The 18,008-nt window shown below is 41.2% G+C and overlaps 1 protein-coding gene across 2 annotated transcripts in view; it reads right to left on the bottom strand.

Annotated features, from left to right (window-relative positions):
- Positions 1–15,743, bottom strand: part of ATP6V1H (ATPase H+ transporting V1 subunit H) — a 49,041-nt gene extending 33,298 nt beyond the window's left edge. The window contains exons 1-4 of one of the 2 annotated variants that reach the window (XM_082276970.1): positions 15,618–15,743; positions 14,139–14,265; positions 6,127–6,229; positions 4,623–4,712 (exon numbers count right to left, since the gene is read on the bottom strand). In XM_082276970.1, coding sequence (XP_082133096.1) covers positions 4,623–4,712; positions 6,127–6,229; positions 14,139–14,242 — 297 coding nt within the window. In that variant the 5' untranslated portion in view covers positions 14,243–14,265; positions 15,618–15,743. The remainder of the gene's footprint in view (positions 1–4,622; positions 4,713–6,126; positions 6,230–14,138; positions 14,266–15,617) is intronic. The other variant, XM_082276971.1, reaches the window with a different exon arrangement.
- Positions 15,744–18,008: the final 2,265 nt, after the last annotated feature.

Genomic DNA, 18,008 nt, shown 5'->3' on the forward strand with positions numbered 1-18,008 from the left:
CTGCAACTGATTCCGCAGTTATCTCAGGCAACCTGCATATCTAAAAGAGCACGCACTCACCAGAGGTCTGTTCTCCAGGGCTCCTACCCTGAGCCACAAGAGACCACAACTACCTGAGCCCGGGCACTGGGAACGGCCTTTTTAAGTATTTCCCCTAATAATCACTATATAAAGCAGCTATTACAGTTCTCCTTATAGCAGGCCAGAGAATAGGCCATACAATCATAAAGGCAAAAGAAAAGCTCTGCTGTTTCCTAATAGGCTAGAATATAGACGGACAGTCTCCCAGAAAAATCTAGCATTTGAATTCTTGCTTTTCCTCAAGGATTTCCATATGCTTTCCAATCTGGTGGATTGGAAGCTTTCCTTCTGAAGAGATCTCCCCATTGAGGTTAAACTACTGCGACCAAGTACACAACTCATTTCAAGGAAGGCAAATGAAAAACAAAAGGATAGTATCTCAGTCTCCACTATCCAGACATTTTAATTTTCAAACTCCCCTAGATAGAAAGGCTTTTCTCCATCAGTTCTGCACCCTATTATTAACTCTAGGGACCAAGAACCAGCTAGGCAAGCCTCCTTGTTGGAATATGATCCATTAAGCACAAGATGACCTGAATGCATCCATGATCCAAACAGTGGCATCTTACTAAACCTTAGAACTTCAACCAACCCTTCCTTGAAAGTAACAGTCTTTACCTCAAAACACAAGTTTTCTCACTTTTACTCTTCCAATTCTCTTCCCCATCCCACTGCTGGATGAGTGAGTGAGTGGCTGTGTGGTGCTTAGCCGCCAGCTGGGGTTAAACCACAACAGTACTGTACCACATGGGATGCAAACTGCTGCCCTGATCACTGACTGGGGAAGCTCAGATGTCACCAGTAATCTGCCAGTTATAACCCTTACAGTGACCCATTCTCTACATGGCATGTGTAAAAAAGCACCCAGAAATGTTCTCGAAGTTTGTTGTTCAAACTATGAAATAAATAAAAAAGTAAGATCTCAGGAACACAGAGCCTTTGGTGGAAAGCTTTTACTCTGTGAGGGCCTGTTTGATGAGAAATGGCAGTTCGATCAAATAAATCACTATTAGCATCTGCTTGTGCTAAACAGTCTCGCTAAAATAGATCAAAACTTAGCAGATCTATGAGTTCAGTTTACAACATAACTAAGGAGACAGACAAGTCTGGAAGCAGAAATGCTGAAATAACTTTAGCATGCTGTCAGTCAAAAGACTCATCTGGTTTGCTGTTAAGGTACAGGATCAAGACAAAAGGGAAGGAGTGGAAAACTTCCCGTGGCCCTGGAATATGTAGTGTTGCACCTTCCTAGGAAGCTACTGACTACACTGACAAAAAAAAAATTCTGAAGCTCTCTCACATCAACAGTTGAATAATTTAGCAGCTGTCATTTCTGAAGAAGCATAATGAAAGTCACTCGGGTGGTACTGCTACCTGCACCAGCTACAGTGTAGATTCTTAAAGATTTCGTAAGTAACAGACTGTGCAGCGTGACAAGGTCACTAATCCCAAGAAATTGTTCCAAGAATTTATTAGATGAAGAGAACAAGAAATGTTTCCTCAAGGATGCTAACACTCTCCACCTTCAGAAGTAAGCAGAATGGCAATGATCTTATACGGTAAACACCACGCTAATTTCACATTTGCCAGCATTCAAAAGAAATCTCTTAGAAAGGTCATAAAATCAGTAAGTACAACTGCTGGAACAATCCTAGACACCCAAGTGGGCTTTTGGTGAGCTCAAAACACAGTTGACATAATTTTTACCACCTCACAAGAAAAGCACAGAAAGATGATAGAATAACCACAGTCAGTCATAATCAGACAAAAGCTGGATACTGCTACCTGTGATAGTTTCTCGAAGTTTCAGCTATCAAACTCAGCTATTATTTCTCTCATGAAACTGCAGCAAACATACCTTCTCAAGGCAAATTTTACACAGAGTCAATGGCACTGACAGGCCATGTCCTTGAATAATTTCTTGCTTAAAATCTTTGAATGTACTGAATTAAGATGAGTCAAAGACTGGAGACTTCATATTCACTACAGGAAAAATGGGGCAAGACTATTTACATGAGCATGTATTGACTGGACAAGGGGGAATGGCTTCAAACTGGGAATAGGTTTGGATATTAGGAAAAGATTGTGAGGCACTGGAACAGGTTGCACAGGGAAGCTGGGGATGCCCCATCCCTGGAGCTCTTCAAGAACAGGTTGGATGGGGCTTTGAGCAACCTGATCTAGCCGAAGGTGTCCCTGCCCACAGCAGGGGGGCTGGAACCAGATGACCTTCAAGGTCCCCTTCCAACTCAAACCATTCTACAATTCTATGACACTGTTCTTGTGCCCAGGCAGCCTGCAGAGACCCTGCCCTAAACTCACAGTCTCACCTTTATTGGCCACTGTGCTGCTCTCTGACAAAAATCTTACACCTTAAAAACGTGCAGCCGGAGTTCATAAGGTACCACTGGCAGTATGTTCCATGCCCAGATCATGACCAAAACAAAACAGAAGTCCCATTTCAGCCTTGTTGAGTGGAGATGTCACAGGTTAGGAAACTGAGATAATGCCATGTGGATGCCTGCACACAAGCCCTCTATGCCAGCAGCAAGACATCCCTGAATCATACACACACACAGAGCATTGCAAAAGTCAGTGCAGCCTTTTGGATACTGAAGCAGAATTTCTAAAGTGAAACAGGCATTCAACTTCAAATAAAAGCAAATATATAGTGTCCACCAACATCTCTATTCTCCTGTGTCACTATAAAGCCTGAATAACTTAAAGCCATTATGTTTAACATTAAGAATTCCATACATGCCACTTCTGGGGCAGGGTAAGGCCCAAAATACAGCCATGTCATAAAGTCAAGAAAACACATACATCTAACCACTTATGACAGAAACAACACAGCAAAAGAGAGGTTTCTGTGACTATCAAGAACTATTCCATCTGTTCAAGAGTGGGCCAGTGAAAGCATTACCTGTGGGGTACTAATTCCACAGCACAGGAGATTATATCAGCTGTCATACTGTAACTGCAGACTATGTGCTAATCCCAAAGCACATTAGCAAAACAAGACCTACGAACACTCACAAGAAGTCCTGAAAAAGGGGAAGTGAAATGATGACTTCGCTGGCTGCTGATGCACAGAAAGTAAGACCCATTCCTCACAAAAGTAGCTGTAATAAACAGAGTTCTCACACACTGAGCCAAAGTTTGTCATCCAATGTGTCAACCAATACAAGGTATTCCCAACTGAGTGTCCTAATCAAGGAATGACTCTGAGGCTCATTTTCATCTTCTCTGCTTCTTGATGTTTGTGTCACACTTGAAAAAAAGTAAAACTAGAAGAGAAAAAGTGACCAAGCTACAGATGAATGAATTGGTGCCACCATCACTAGCTATTATCCTGTTATCCCACATGTCAGGGCACTCACTTAAGGCTCCTAATGCGCAGACAGGCACCTTAAAGAACACCACGGTCCCCATGTTATACAAACATATATATATATATATGTTTGCATGGAAAGGTTCACAGTTTTCAACTTGCCTGTTGAAATACTGAATAGTCAGAGCTGGAATTAGAACTCACATTGTTCACCTCCTATGGCAATATCCTAAACCAACAGCACTAGACACATTTCAGTGTAACCTTGCACCAATATAACATAAAATAGGAGAAGAGAAACTATCAAACACAGATAGTTTATGTGAACACTAAGAAAAAGCCTCACACAACTCAACCCATCTTGTTACATCACTCCAAATGCCTTCTCTCAGCCTACTTCAGAGCAAGGAAACATAAAAGTGGGATTATCTGATTAAGTAAAGCCTCTTCTTGAATTGTCCCAGTCAGCTCAGCAGTCCTGAGACCAAGTTTAATAGCCTACTCTTATAAGCCACTGTTGTCCACAGCTACAAAGAGCTCTATGTTACACTGAATAAGAAGTTCCTGGTTTATAATTAAACCATGCAGAATTTCAGAACATGTTGTCCTAAACAACCTAAACTATGATAGAAACCTAAAGCTGCAGAAACGACACCTTCTTGCTGAGGGTGGCCAAATTAACACCTTCATAAGAAAAGCTTCAACAACCTCAAGTGTGAAGTCATATCCTCCCTACACCACACGAAAAGGCTGAGGTCACAAGTCACAGAATCTTAGAATCATTTAGATTGGGAAAGACCTTTAAGATCACCAAACCCAACCATTAATCTAGCACTGACAAGTCTACCACAACATAAGCCAATATATCAAATGTAAAAAGTATTTAGAAAAAAATTCTGCAAATTAAGATCACATAAAATGAAACCACTATGCAACACTAGCCTTAACATCCAAGTTTTGCATTAAACATGGTTGAGAACCAACAGACAAGCATACAATTTTGTTTTATTACCAGAATTCGAACATACTACAAGACTAAGTTACCCTTACAACTTTAGGTCTAACATTTAATCTCTGAAGACAAGATCTGAAAATTTAATAGAATATTTTTAACGCAGTATGACAAACACCTGAAGATACGTGAATTACACTAAGGAAACATTCAAGCATGCATTTAAAGACTTAAAAATAATACAGATTATTGACCTACTTGCAGCATATCATCAACCATAGTCAGAATGTACTGAACAGTCTGTTCCTTGGAGATGTGAGTCATCAAGTTTATAAATGTTTTAGCACACTAGAAAAATAAGAGAGACATTAAAATGAATATTAGCAATTGTCTTCATTCCTTTTGATAATATAAAACAGGACCTTATTAATTCACAGTTGTCTTACATAAGCATTGAGCATCCCAACATCTTATTCAATTACAGTAAGAGATGAATAAATTTGACATTATCTTACAAAGATAATTTTCTGTCACATTGGTTGTTACCCTTTACAAATTCTTTTATGGCTTTCAAATTAAATACGTACTTGCTAGGGAAAGCCACCAACCTGCTTTGTTGAAAGTCAGATTAGAAAAGTCTCCCTCAGCATCATTTTTTTTATGGTAGTGAGAACATCAAGTAAATTGACAGAACAGCAACTAAGTCAGACATAGTACAACAAAAGTTTCAGCAACTTGAATGGGAGGGAGGAAGACAGGTTACTCCTCTGTTCACTTACTATATACCTTGTAGAGAAATCTTTGTTCATCTTTGAAGAATATCACCATGTCAGCAACAGGCTGAAATAGTTACAACATTACTTTTTACACTTCCTCCTTCTCCTTCACCACATTCAACTAAAACTGAGAGAAAATGGAACTCTGAACTGCTACATCGTAATTATATAGTGACATGTCAGGCATACCACATATGTTTCTGTTACTATGGAAACTCTGAACCGGTACATAACAGTAACACAGTACAATTTGGAGAGAAAAGAAATACAAAACCAAAACAGAGAACAGCCTAAAATTAAAGTAGAAAAAACTGATAGAAATTTTTGTGTGTTGAATGCATCTACTTGTCCCCTTCCTCCCTGCCTCCCCCAATCCTCTGGATGTCTGATACTCTGTGCTAGAACCTCAGGGTGAGATTCTACTGATTCAAATATCATTAAAGTGTCTTTGGGCATCCTTCTTGTACTCCTTTAAGGGCAAAAGCCTGATTCAGTCCTGAATCAGCTCTGTCCAATGCAGAGGTCTCGTATCTTACCATGCCTAAAATGACACAAGACACCCATGTCTAACTGAATCCACCTTAGCAGTCAGTGGATTCAATGCTGTAACTAAATTAGAATTGCTTAGCTAATAAGCAGCAATCTTACTGGTAGCAGCTGTCATCAATAAACTATAAAGAAAAAAGCTCAAAAAAAAAAGTGACTCAAGTACAAGTGTGCATGATTAAGCAAACTGGGATGAGGAAAGACTTCAGCTAGCTTGTCTCACAACAGAGTCAAAGTCAGATGACATTTAACAATTATTTAGTAGGTTTTAAAAATAACAAAATAACTTCCAACCTATATCTAAGGAAAAATAAAAGATCGCAATAGAAAGCTTTATACTTATTTCACAACACCTTAACTGTATACAGCCAACAATAAAGTAAGAGTTGGTACGAAAATTTCCATCCTCCCCAAAAGAAACTTCATTAAAAGAAAGTTACTTGGTTGCCTTCTGTTTGCAACAACTCCTGTTTTTCTTCTGGATTTCTTTTCTGTTCAAATCTTTGAATAAATTCACAGTCTTCACCTGAAATCATCTGACCTCTGAAAAACAAAACATGAAACCGTAAGTAACTTGAACAGTAAACTGGAAATAACTGTACTGAGTTCACATGGCAAGGCTTTGTTAGAAGGGGACTGCTTGGGTGGCTCCTATGAGAAGACACCAGAAGTGGCCCCCATGTCAGACAGAGCCAGTTCCAGCCAGCTCCAGGACAGACCCACTGCTGGCCAAACCTGAGCCACTCAGTAATGACAGCAGCACCTCTGTGATAACATATTTAAGGAATAAGAACTGCCGTGCAACAGCAGCCATGAGAGAGGACTGAGAATGTGTGGAAGAAACAATTCTGCAGACTGCCAGACCAGCGCACAAGGACGGAGAGGAGGTTATTCACGTGCTAGAGCACAGATTCCCCTGCAGCCTGTGGTGAAGACCACGGTGAGGCAGCTGTCCCCCTGCAGCCCATGGAGGTCCTAGGCGGAGCAGAGATCCACCCGCAGTACACAGAAGACCCCCATGCCAGAGCAGGGAGATGTGCCTTACAGGAAACATGGACTGCAGTTTTCTTGCAGGACCTGTGACCTCAAGGGTGATGTATGCTGGAGCAGGCCATCCCTGAAAGACTGGAATCTGCAGAAAGGATCCATGCTGGATGAGTTTGTGAATGAGCATAACTCATGGATTAGACACCTCAGGATGAAGCAGGGGAAGAGAGGAACAGAAGAGACTGTTATGAAATGACCACAGCCTCCACACCTCATTCCCCTACACCAACTCAAAACAAGGAGGCAGAGAAGTTGGAATGAAGTTGAGCCTGGGAAGAAGGGAGAGGGTGAAGGGTGGTTTTTAGATTTTTTCCTATTTTTCATTAACCTACTCAATTTATCAGCAATAAATTAATTTCATTTCACCAAGTAGAGCGAGCCTGTTTTGCCCATGATGGTAAGTGGTCAGTGATCTCCCTATCCTTACACCTCAGCCCCAGAGCTTCTTCTCATGTATTTTCCCCTGTTCTTTTGATGGAACAAGTGTGTCCTGTCCTGATGGGCACCTGGTGACCAGTGAATGTCAACCCACCATACAAACCTTGTTTTCTTCATCTTGAGCTATCATACAATCATAAAATGGTTTGGTTTGGAAGCAACCTGGAAGGTCATCTGACTCCAACCCCTCAGCCATGGGCAGGGATGTCACTTACAAGATCAGATTGCTCAGGGCCCAATCCAATGTGGCCTAGAACACCTCCAAGGATAAAGCAGCCACAACTCTCTGGGCAACCTGTTCCACTGCGTCACCAACCTTACAATGCAGAATTTCTTCTTAACATCTAATCTAAACCTGTGGTTTCAGTTTAAAACCACTGCCTTTTGTTCTGTCACTATATGCTCGTACAAAAAGTCTCTCTCCCTCCTTTTCATAAGTGCTGTTAAAGTGTTGGAAGGTCTCCCCAAAGCCTTCTCTTCTCCAGGCTGAACAGCCCCAGCTCTCTCAGCCTGTTTTTGCAAGAGAGGTGCTCCAGTCCTCCAACCATCTTTGTGGCCCTCCTCTGGACCTGCTCCAACAGTTTCATGTCTTTCTTGTGCTGAGGACCCCAGAGCTGAATGCAGCATTTCAGGTGGGGTCTTGCAAGGGCAGAGTAGAGGGGATACAGTATCAACCACATCACTTTACCAATGCTGTATCCCACAATAAACGTAAAGGGCTCCTTTCCACAAAGGGTCTCATGTAAAAGAATTTAAAACTAATGGTGGAATAATCTCTCAAAAGTCTTCCCTATGCATCGCCTCTGAACAACATTCTCTAAACAGTTTTTAAACTTCCAGGGGCTGAATGCAATGTCAATGGTAAGAACTGAAATACGTACAGCTATCATGTTATGCCAAAATTGTAATATATAACATGAATAACAGTCTAATCCAACCAAGAAATAAGTGCTGAAAACCAAAATTAATTGTTATTTTAAGTTTGCCATAAGCACTGAAGAAAATTGTAGGGAGAACAGAGATCATGGTTCCTAATTTATTTTTAGCTTTCACTAATTACATTTTGAGTTTTTCGTGGCAGTTTAAAAACTGATATGCATGCAAGTTCATCCAAACACACAGCAAGGGAGCTTGATATAGTGAACTGCTGTGGACATCTATAAGCCACCATATGTCTACTCAATGTTCTCTTCAACTTAATATTCAAGTAGTTACTGCCCTCATCAGTGCTATTTCAGAAAGCTGTTGATGCAGCTTAAGAGTCAGACTTGCAGAAAACTTACAGAAAACTACTGGGGTTTTTTTATAATACAAAACTTCACACCACAAGAAATAAAAAACTTGTCCAAATAGTACAGTCAGGTACTCTTCAGGTAAGAAAAGTAATTTTAAATCAAGTAGTCCTAAACATATCCAAGATTTTAATAGGTGACTAGCTTTACTAGGTAATACCAGGAGGGCTTCAGAAAAGAAGAAAATCATGCAAATCATCTATACAAAAGTCACAGGGGATGAAAGCACTAGATATTCCTGCTTCAGTTATTTCCAAGATTAATCTCCTCTTAACATTTCCACTGAATGAAAAGCCTCTTCCACTCTGCAAAGCTATGTAGCATGGACTCTTCACCCACCTCTTCCATATTCAAGGTCAGTTTTCAGATGTTCCATGACTAGAGATTACATTAAAATCATTGTAAATTTTACAGGAAGTGTTCACTTATTTTTTTAACTGGATCACCTGGATTCTTGAAATAGAGAAATAAGACCCACAGTGTGCTCTTTTCTTTCCTCTTATTTAAATGATTATGTCTTGAGTTTGGCCTCATCACAGAGCCATCTTTTACCTATTTACTATGCAAGCACAGAACAGAAGTAGTCCAGTGCCATGTGTGCTATTCCGGTATTCCCACTGCTTAGTTAGAGATATCTTCATATGCACTGAGGAAAGGCAATCAAGATTTATTAGATTCAAGATTCATAAAGCCAGTGGTAGGGTAGTCCTTGCCCAACTTCTGCTAAAACTCAACGAATTATAAATGAACTATATGTGATTAGCCAGTGATGACCATGCTGCTACCATGCCTTTTAGACTGACCTAGGTTCTTTCTTGCCTATTAAGGATGAATTTGAATAGTTATAGAAAGATGTGGACAATTCATCTGCCGCAAATACCACATTTAAAGACCCATAACGGGAGGTCTCTTTTGTTTCAAATAAATGCTGACCAAGCCAGGGACTAATGGGTCATACTGATACAAAAGTAACCAGATAAGCTGCTTGTTTATAAGAATATTGCCATTTATGAAACACTTCAAAGATGACGTAAGATGAACCCTTAATTTTCAGCTTTAATGTTGGAGAAAGCCTCAGCCCATGAAGACAGATGCTTCTTTACAGTCAAGCTATTAGAAGAGGTCTCCCAACTGCAAAGGAAAAAAGCTTTCAAGCTTTCGCTTTCATCCTACATTAGGCCACAGGAAAAAAAGAAAAAAAGATGTGGGGATTGATATTGCTATGAGGAAAAAAAAGACATTAAGATTTACTCTTTATTGCTTTGTTATCACCATTCAAAAAGACATCTTCCAACCCATACAAAACATTACAAGAGATCTGACAGCTTTTTCAACAAGCTTTTAATATTTTATGAAGGAACTCATACATTTGATTAATAGTTTTAGTAATTTCAAATGCATCTATTTCCATTCACCTCATTTTAAAATTGAAATAACTGATTATACAGTAAACCTTAACCAGTGGCACAGAGAGAAGAAAAAGCAACCAAAAAACATGAGAAAGTGCAGAGCAGCCTCAGACAGTTGATACTGTGTCCCATGACGCTATTACACATTTTCCTCATCCCCTGCTGAAAGCAACAGAAATTTCCCTGCACCCTCTAGCAAACAAGTAACCAAAGCCTCCCTCCATCCCTCTTCCTAGCAGCCATTTAATTTGTTATTTTCCAGGATGTGTCTACAGTCTTTTGCCAAGACAGAAGTCACTTTGAGCTTCAGCTGTGTCTTGGTTTCAGCTTGGATGGTTAATATTCTTCCCAATAGCTGGTACAATTCTGTGTTCTAGATCTAGTACGAATTCTTTATTTTTATTCTTTTTTTCCTCTTCCTTTTCTGTCCTATTAAAGTATCTTTATCTCAACATATGAATTTTTCCTTTTTTTTTTGTCCTGTATGAGCATATCAGGTTTAGGCCAAGAACCCTGTAAGTGCCTTTCAAAGCTCTATGCCTGAGATACCAGGACCTGCCTTTGAGAGCACTCGCTACAGGAGACAAAACTGAAACTCTAAGATTTAGAAAGCATGAATTTGCAAGACCACAATTTTTAAATCCTCCTGACCTCTCAATATGATTCAGAAGCTTGTGATTCCTTCTTTAATTATGCATTTCCTCCAGCAACTCCTGTTACTTTTTTGTTTGTTTTTTTGAATGATTTAACAAAAGACACTCTGGAGGTTAGGGTATTTTTGTTTGGTTTTTACCTTGTTTTGGGTTTTTAATATAAAAAAATGACTACATCTGCAGCAAATACGAAGCTCATATGAAGCCATCATGTCGAGGCATAATTTCTTTTATCCAGATATCTACGGTACTTTGCATGTACCTAGACACTAAATTTATCTAACTGCTCAACAGTTTTAGCACTACAAAATTAAAACAGTAAAACAGACTGAACGTACTCTCTACAAGACTCAACCAGATTAAAAAAAAAAACAAACAAACAACAAAAAACCAGAAAACCACCCCCCACACACTACAAATTAAGAAACTTCTATATTTCCTCTAAGACAAGACTGACTTTTAAAGTCTGAGATATTTAACCTGCTTTAGAAGGTTTTTCCACCCCAGGAAAATAGAATATATATTTTAGCATCAGAATTCACAAACATGCATGTGAAGTATTTGAAAACACACAGGAAACTGTGTACAAATCATCCACCAGATATCTCACCTGATAAAATAAAAAGTATTGTCAAATGCTGTGTATCTAGAAAACCTACAGTGCAGTAAGATACAAGTTAAACTCTGAAACTAGTTCATTTTTTCACAGAACTCATTTATTACCCTAAGAAAGCCAACCCAAACAAAACCTGCTTCAAGCAAGCCAACACACCTGGCATTCCAACACCCTGAGGCAAATGCTGAAAACAATCACACAGTGTACAACAGCGACTGCATTTTCAACTCACAGAGGGCATCAGCACCTCTAAACTGCTGCAAGTCTCAAGATCCAAAGACAGCAAAGTCCATACAGAACTAATGGCCTCAACTACATTTAGTTTCCAGAACACAGGCAGACCTACACGTCACCTTCCACTGTTGCAAGCTTTGTTACTTTCTTCTCCCTCAGACACAGACCCTAGCTGGAATCCAATACAAAGAAAGGATAAATTTTAGCACCAGAAAACAAATTATCTTTTTCTACAGCCTAGTTTTGTAAGGAGCAGTGAACACACAAGCTGGTAATATATACAATTGTCATATCTAAGTATTTCCCTTTTACACCAACAGTATACAGAAAAAACATCAGAACTCAGCAGTTGTGTGTTAGTGTAGTTTGATATTTAGTTTACAGTGACAACCTTCAGAGGTGGAATAAACACTATATCAGTTAATCTTCAGCTTGAATTGCCTCTACAAGAAAAGTCAGGCTAGTGAAGTCTGACCAACTACTAGTAAGCCATTTTGCTTTTTCACTGAAGGACAGAGAAAGCAGGAAAAAACTTCAGAATGCCCTTCTGTGTGACCCGAACTCCAATGCCATAGCAAGTGATGCAATCTTTAAAGCACCATTATACACATGCAACTGCCACAGCCAGAGGGGAAAGAAATTTCATCAGAATTTCTTGTGAAGTTCTTTAACTTCAACTACATAGGTACTATCTATAGTTTCTTCAACTATATAAATACTATCTCTAGTTGAAGGAGCATAAATTATGTCACACCTGAGTTGCTGTGTTAACTTAGGGAAAACAAAAATATTTCCTCTAATTTAAAAACATCTGATGACTTTAAGTAATGCCTTCATATATTTATATGCAAATTTACCACAATAAGTGCACAGACTGCCAGAATAAGGAGCTCAAAAGAGAACTGTCCTTCCAAGCACTTGATTTTCCTTCTGCTCTACCAACCAGACCAAACCAAACCACTCTGACCTGCCTCTAACAGATGCATCAAAGAAAGTAGTTTCCACTCATTTAATAATGTGTTTCATTCCAGAAATGAATCAATATAGCTGCACTGACCGACTTTCCAAGAAATCCCTTAAAGCTCAGCCTCAAAGACACCATCACATCCAAACCTGTCCATTGTAAAAAGGACATGTCCTAAACAAGGTATGAGTTCACTTCCTTTGGAAGCACCAAAAGTTCTGTTGATGTTTTCCAGTCATTAATTATAAGGAAACTCATCAGCCAAAGAACCAGTTATCTTCAAGATGTTCCACAATCCCTCTGGAACCATTTAAGTCAATCCTTAGCCAAAAACTTAGCCAGACAGCCAGGCTGTTACCAGTAAATACAAGACAAAAAGATGACATTTATTTCAGAGCAGTAAAGAGAGCACACTGTTATTGACATACAAAGGGCACCAAGCATCAAAAAGTCTCACTCCTCCTCTCACAGGATCACAAGCAACAAGCCAGGTGCACTACAGTAGCCTCCAAATCCTAGCTAATTCAAAGAGAGGAAATATTCCTCTTTCATAGATTCCAGAACAAAACAAAGTCAAATTCTACAGGTAAAATCTGAAAAAGAACCCTGCCTTCTGATCAAAAGAAGTTATATAAAAAATTTGCTGCCAGATTTACAAACAAAACTCCCTGTTTCTTATATTCCACCAGAGAAAGATAATCCCAAGAATGAATGACATTTTTTAACAGCAGACCACATAGTCAAACAAATAATACTACATAAATGCAACTCCTTTTTAAATAGAACCATACCCTATATTAATAAAAGCAAGAGATTTTTCTCACCAGCCCTACAGAACCACTAGAGAAGCAGTGAAAGACTCTCATATTCGCTTCCATAAACAGTGAACAACTGTACTCCCACTTTCATCCTGAGTAAGTGCAAACAAGCTGTTCACTGTCACTAGGACAGCACAGGAACAGCTGTTCAGGTATCCTTGGGACACACTTCCTATCAGATAAGAGGGCACAAAGTAACAGCAAAAGCCCCTTATATTGTTTGAAAAGTGCTTGGGAGCTGCCACTGTCAGGTTACCACCCCAGCCTTTCTCTTTTGCTTGCAAAGCCACTGAGTACTACACTATACATTGACTAGTGAAAGTCTGCTTCTTGTTCCCTTTACCTACCTCGCCCATAAACCTTTTCCTTAGCTTGTCCCTATGTCCTCTTAGGACAATATTTCTCTTGCTCCTCCTAGTGCCATCATATCCATGCCAAAGGAAACTCTAAACTTGCCTGGAACAGCAGCACAGCTTTCCCCAGACTGAAGTATTTGTTTCAGCCTGCTCCCCAATTTACCTGTTTCAGCTGTCCTCCAGAATTATTCTTCCTTTACTTAATATACAGCTTATTTTCCTGGACTACTACTCCAGTTTTGCTAGCACAATTTGTATTCCCACAAAAAGCACTTCAGCAATAGACATACCATACCTACACTTAAGACAACGATTACTGTAAACTCTTCTTAATTCAGCAGTCCTCTAATAAGGCTAAAACTGAGACTGGCGTTTGAATTATGAGGAAAAAAATCCAGACAGTTTTACCACACATTTGTGCAAACCTATACTATTTGCTATTACAGCATTCAGTTGACAAAAGTAGAGTTCCCCTTCTGGTAAAAAGACTGCAGAAAATTTTCCACATTTAACATAGACGTTTCCCAACTACTTCCACACAGGCAGAACATTCTCCACTGCAACGTAATGCTCCACTGTGTCTAACACTTAAGAGGGGAAAAGAATGTGGAAAGTTTTTACTTACTGGAGATACGACTGCCAGTTTACTTTGTTTGCCCGAACTTCAGCAGCTTTGGCAGCAATGATGTTTGTTGGGACAGCAGCATCTACAGCACCTCGGATATCCATCTTGACTGATAATTAAAATGTACCTAGAAATGCAAGTCAGACTTGAGACCTCTTATTAAACAGCAGAGTATTTGTTCAACAGTTTAAAGAAATAAAAAGAAAAATCTGTTTCCAGGTGTCCCATTTATTAACACTGTACTAGGCAGTTTCTGAAAAATCAAAGTTTTATAAAGCATTTAAAACGTGGCTTATCGGAAACGAACAAAAATAAGCTATACCTACACACTCAACTGTAACCAATCACAAGTTAGCTAAAATAAAAGACATAAACCGTTACTAAATAACTCCCAGTCTTGTGAATCCTTAAACAATGAAATTATTTGAATTCAAGTGGCTCTTCTGCAACATCCAAGTAGCCGTACAGATAAGAGAAGCTGTCTTCTTTCCAAATCATGTTTCCAGGGTTAAAATTCAGGGCATATCCTCCCTACTCCCCCCCCCCACATTAGGACTGATTTACTTCAGGAATTTGTCTAAGAGTATTAGAAACATGCAAACTACAACTTCAGAAGAAAAACCCAGATGTATATAAATTAAAACCATGCTACACAGACTAACAAGAAAACCAAGATCATTAGTGTACAAAAAGCAAACTGAAAAATAAATATGAACAGCTACTCTTCATCAGGATATATCACATAACCAGTCAGTGACCTTCACCACTTCTTTCCCCTTCCTTTATGGTTTTAATCTCCACCCGACTTTGATGCCAAAACAAGAAGTGTGTTTGCAGAGACTTCAGACCCAGCTAGAGCTGGAGTTCCTTACAACCTAAACTGCACCCAGCCTCTCCATGCAGCCTATTTCTGGACTGTTCTGGCCCTCCTTACAGAGAAAGCAAGAGCAAACTGGCACATTCAGGCCCATGCCTGGCAAGCACACCTCGCTTGTATGACTAAAGGAAAACACAGCTCTAACAAATGGAAGAAAAAAAATGAGGAACTATCCTGGGCAAACAGAGCAGGAAAAATGTCCTCACTTTGAAACCACTTCTATGAGCAGACACCCACACAGACGGCATCACTATGTCCTTCAATGACCACTGAAGGTTTCCAGGCTCTTACTGACCCACCCAGAGCCCTTTAAACACTGCCCGAGGGCAGAGTAGGCAACAGCGGTTTCAGGAGCTGCAGTTACGCCGAAGAAGGCGACAGGCGCCTGGGACAGGGGTAGAGCAGGCACGGTCCTGCCGCTCCCTGCACAGGCTCACCGGCACGGCCGCCTCCCGAGGGGCCCGGCAGAGCCCAGACCCTCGGGGAAGCAGCGGAGCCGTCTGCACCCCCCGGGCCCGCCAGAGCCCCCGTTAGACCCCGTGCGGCAGCACATCCCGACCCCAGGACCCACCCGGCCGGGGCCCGGGGCAGCTCCTACTCACCGCAGGGGCGCGCCGGCGGCGGGGGCCGCGCAGAGAGGGAGTGAGAGGAGGAAAAAGAGCGAGAGGAGGCCGCGGGCACCCCCGGACAGCACCGCGCACCCGACGGCCCCGGCGCTGCCGCTGTCATGTGACGCCGTTCACGTGAGCGCGACGGCGGCCTGCGCGGGACATCCCGCCCCGCCCGCCTCCCGTCGTGGGACTACGGGGCTGTGCCAGCGTAGCCGTATACGCGTATTTAGAGCGCATAAATATACACGTTTATATACCTACACATATCATAGAGCTGTAGGATGGGTTGGGTTGGAAGGGACCTTTAAGATCGTTTGATTCCAACCCCCCGTAGGTGCAGCCCAGGACAGGGTTGGCGTTCTGGGCTGTGAGTGCACACTGCTGGGTCATGTTGATCTTCTTGTCAACCAACACCCCCACGTCCTTCGCCTCAGAGCTGCCCTCAACCCATTCTCTGCCCAGCCTATATTTGTTCTTGGGGTTGCCCTGATCCACATGGAAGACCCATGTATAAGTATATGATTTTATACAGGGGATCTAATCCCGTCCTGGGAAGACAGGCTAAAGCATGTGCCCACAGGTGCCCACCTGTGCTATTGGCTACAAGAAGTGGCTCAGCGTTTCCAAAGAGACGGCGCGAGTCTGGCTGGGAAGGGCTGAGAGGGTCCCCTCGGCGCTGCCCCCCAGGACAAGCTCCTCCTGGTTCCCGGGAAGATCCCTGTGCCTCTGCCCTGCACCCCACACGGGTGAGGGGCCGCCGAGCTCGGGCGGGAGCCATGGGAGGTCAAAGGGCTGGGGACATAGCGGGCAGTGGGCCTGGCGCTGAAATGACTCCTTGACCTCTGCATTGTTTTTCCAGGACCCAGCATTTTCTTGCTTTCTGCCTCCCATGCTGCAGTGGAAATGCAGAGGTTGCTCTTTCCTGCAACTGTGAAGCAGGCAGGCGTTCCTGGGCCCCTGTGCCTGGCTGCCTGTGGTGGCTGTGCTGTGCTGTGCCAGCCCTCAGTCTGCTGTGTCACAGCTCCAGGGTGGGCATCAGGGTCACACCATTTACTTCCTCCCAAGTCGTATCTCAATGGAAAATACACCCTGCACAACTCCTTTGTTTTTTAGAAAGTATCTTATATACGTTGCACTTTGCCTCTGCAGGCAAAAGGTGCAGGAAGCTTTAGACTAAAAGCCCAAGTGTTTCAGAACCTACGGGCTTAAACTTCCATGTTTCTGATAAAAAAATACCTCATTGCATTCAGTTGCTGAGTGAGGTTTTCCAGTCATGCTGTGCTGAAGTGCCAGAAATGATCCTGATAAGTCATTCTGCTAACATATAAGGAGAAAACAAAAATAATCAGGGTTTTGTGTGAGCAGATCAAGACAGCCAATGTAGAGCTGGCTTAGAGCTGGTCTACTGCTAACTTAATTTTTCTAGACTCTGTATTTTCCATTTAGAGGGTACACTGTTCTTTAAATTATGCCTAGCCAGTATCTCAATAGGAGGAGGTTTTTTAAATCACAGACAGTTGTCGTTACTGTGCCACCGATTTATATTTCCTCCATGGAATTTTTCTCTTAAAATGGGTCTTCCTTCATACCACAAAAAAACTGTTGATTTCTTCGTAACACAAGCAAAAATCCCAGGTACAGTTCAAGTAACAGCATTTGCATTTCTTCATGCTTCATCAGAAGAAACCTCCCTAAGCCCTGTGCACACTCTGTGTCATCTAGTCTGTAAAAAATACATCCATTAACACGATTCTGTGGATTACCAAACGTGTGAGATTTGAAGGTTTAATCTAACAAATGTTTGTTCTTGCACATTGCTTACTTACAGTGATAAGAAATGCTGGCACAACTCCTGATCTCTAGCATAGAAATCTCCACACAATTTTGAATAAAAATCTGTTACTTTGAAAGTTTATTTGAATCTGATTTTTGCTTCATAGCTGAGAGTTAGAATTTGGCCTTATGTTAACCAGTTCCTCTTTTAAAAAAGTGTTTGTAATTTCTGTCCTCTGGCATTCAGTATTTCCTGCTTCTGCTCTGCCTGTTTATGGCATGCCTCACTTGCCACTCCCTTTGAATCCAGCATCAGGCATCTGGAATAAACATATTCACCTTTTCCACAGTCGTTTCAAATCACATTACTGATGATGATACATATGGCTCTACCCATTTTATAAAGAAACCAAAGCCAAAGATCTTGCAAGATGAACAGAACAAGGTTTGAAGCTTTTAAAATGCAATTTGCATAATGAAGGTATGTGCTGGTTTTGGCTGGGATTTAATTAGTTTTCTTTAAGGTGGCTAATGTGAGTTTTGATATGTTTTGATTTGTGCTGAAAACAGGGATGTTTTCATTACGGCTGAGCAGGACTTGCACAGTGC

The sequence above is a fragment of the Coloeus monedula genome, assembly GCF_965178545.1.
Source record: "Coloeus monedula genome assembly, chromosome: 1".
NCBI lineage: Eukaryota > Metazoa > Chordata > Aves > Passeriformes > Corvidae > Coloeus > Coloeus monedula.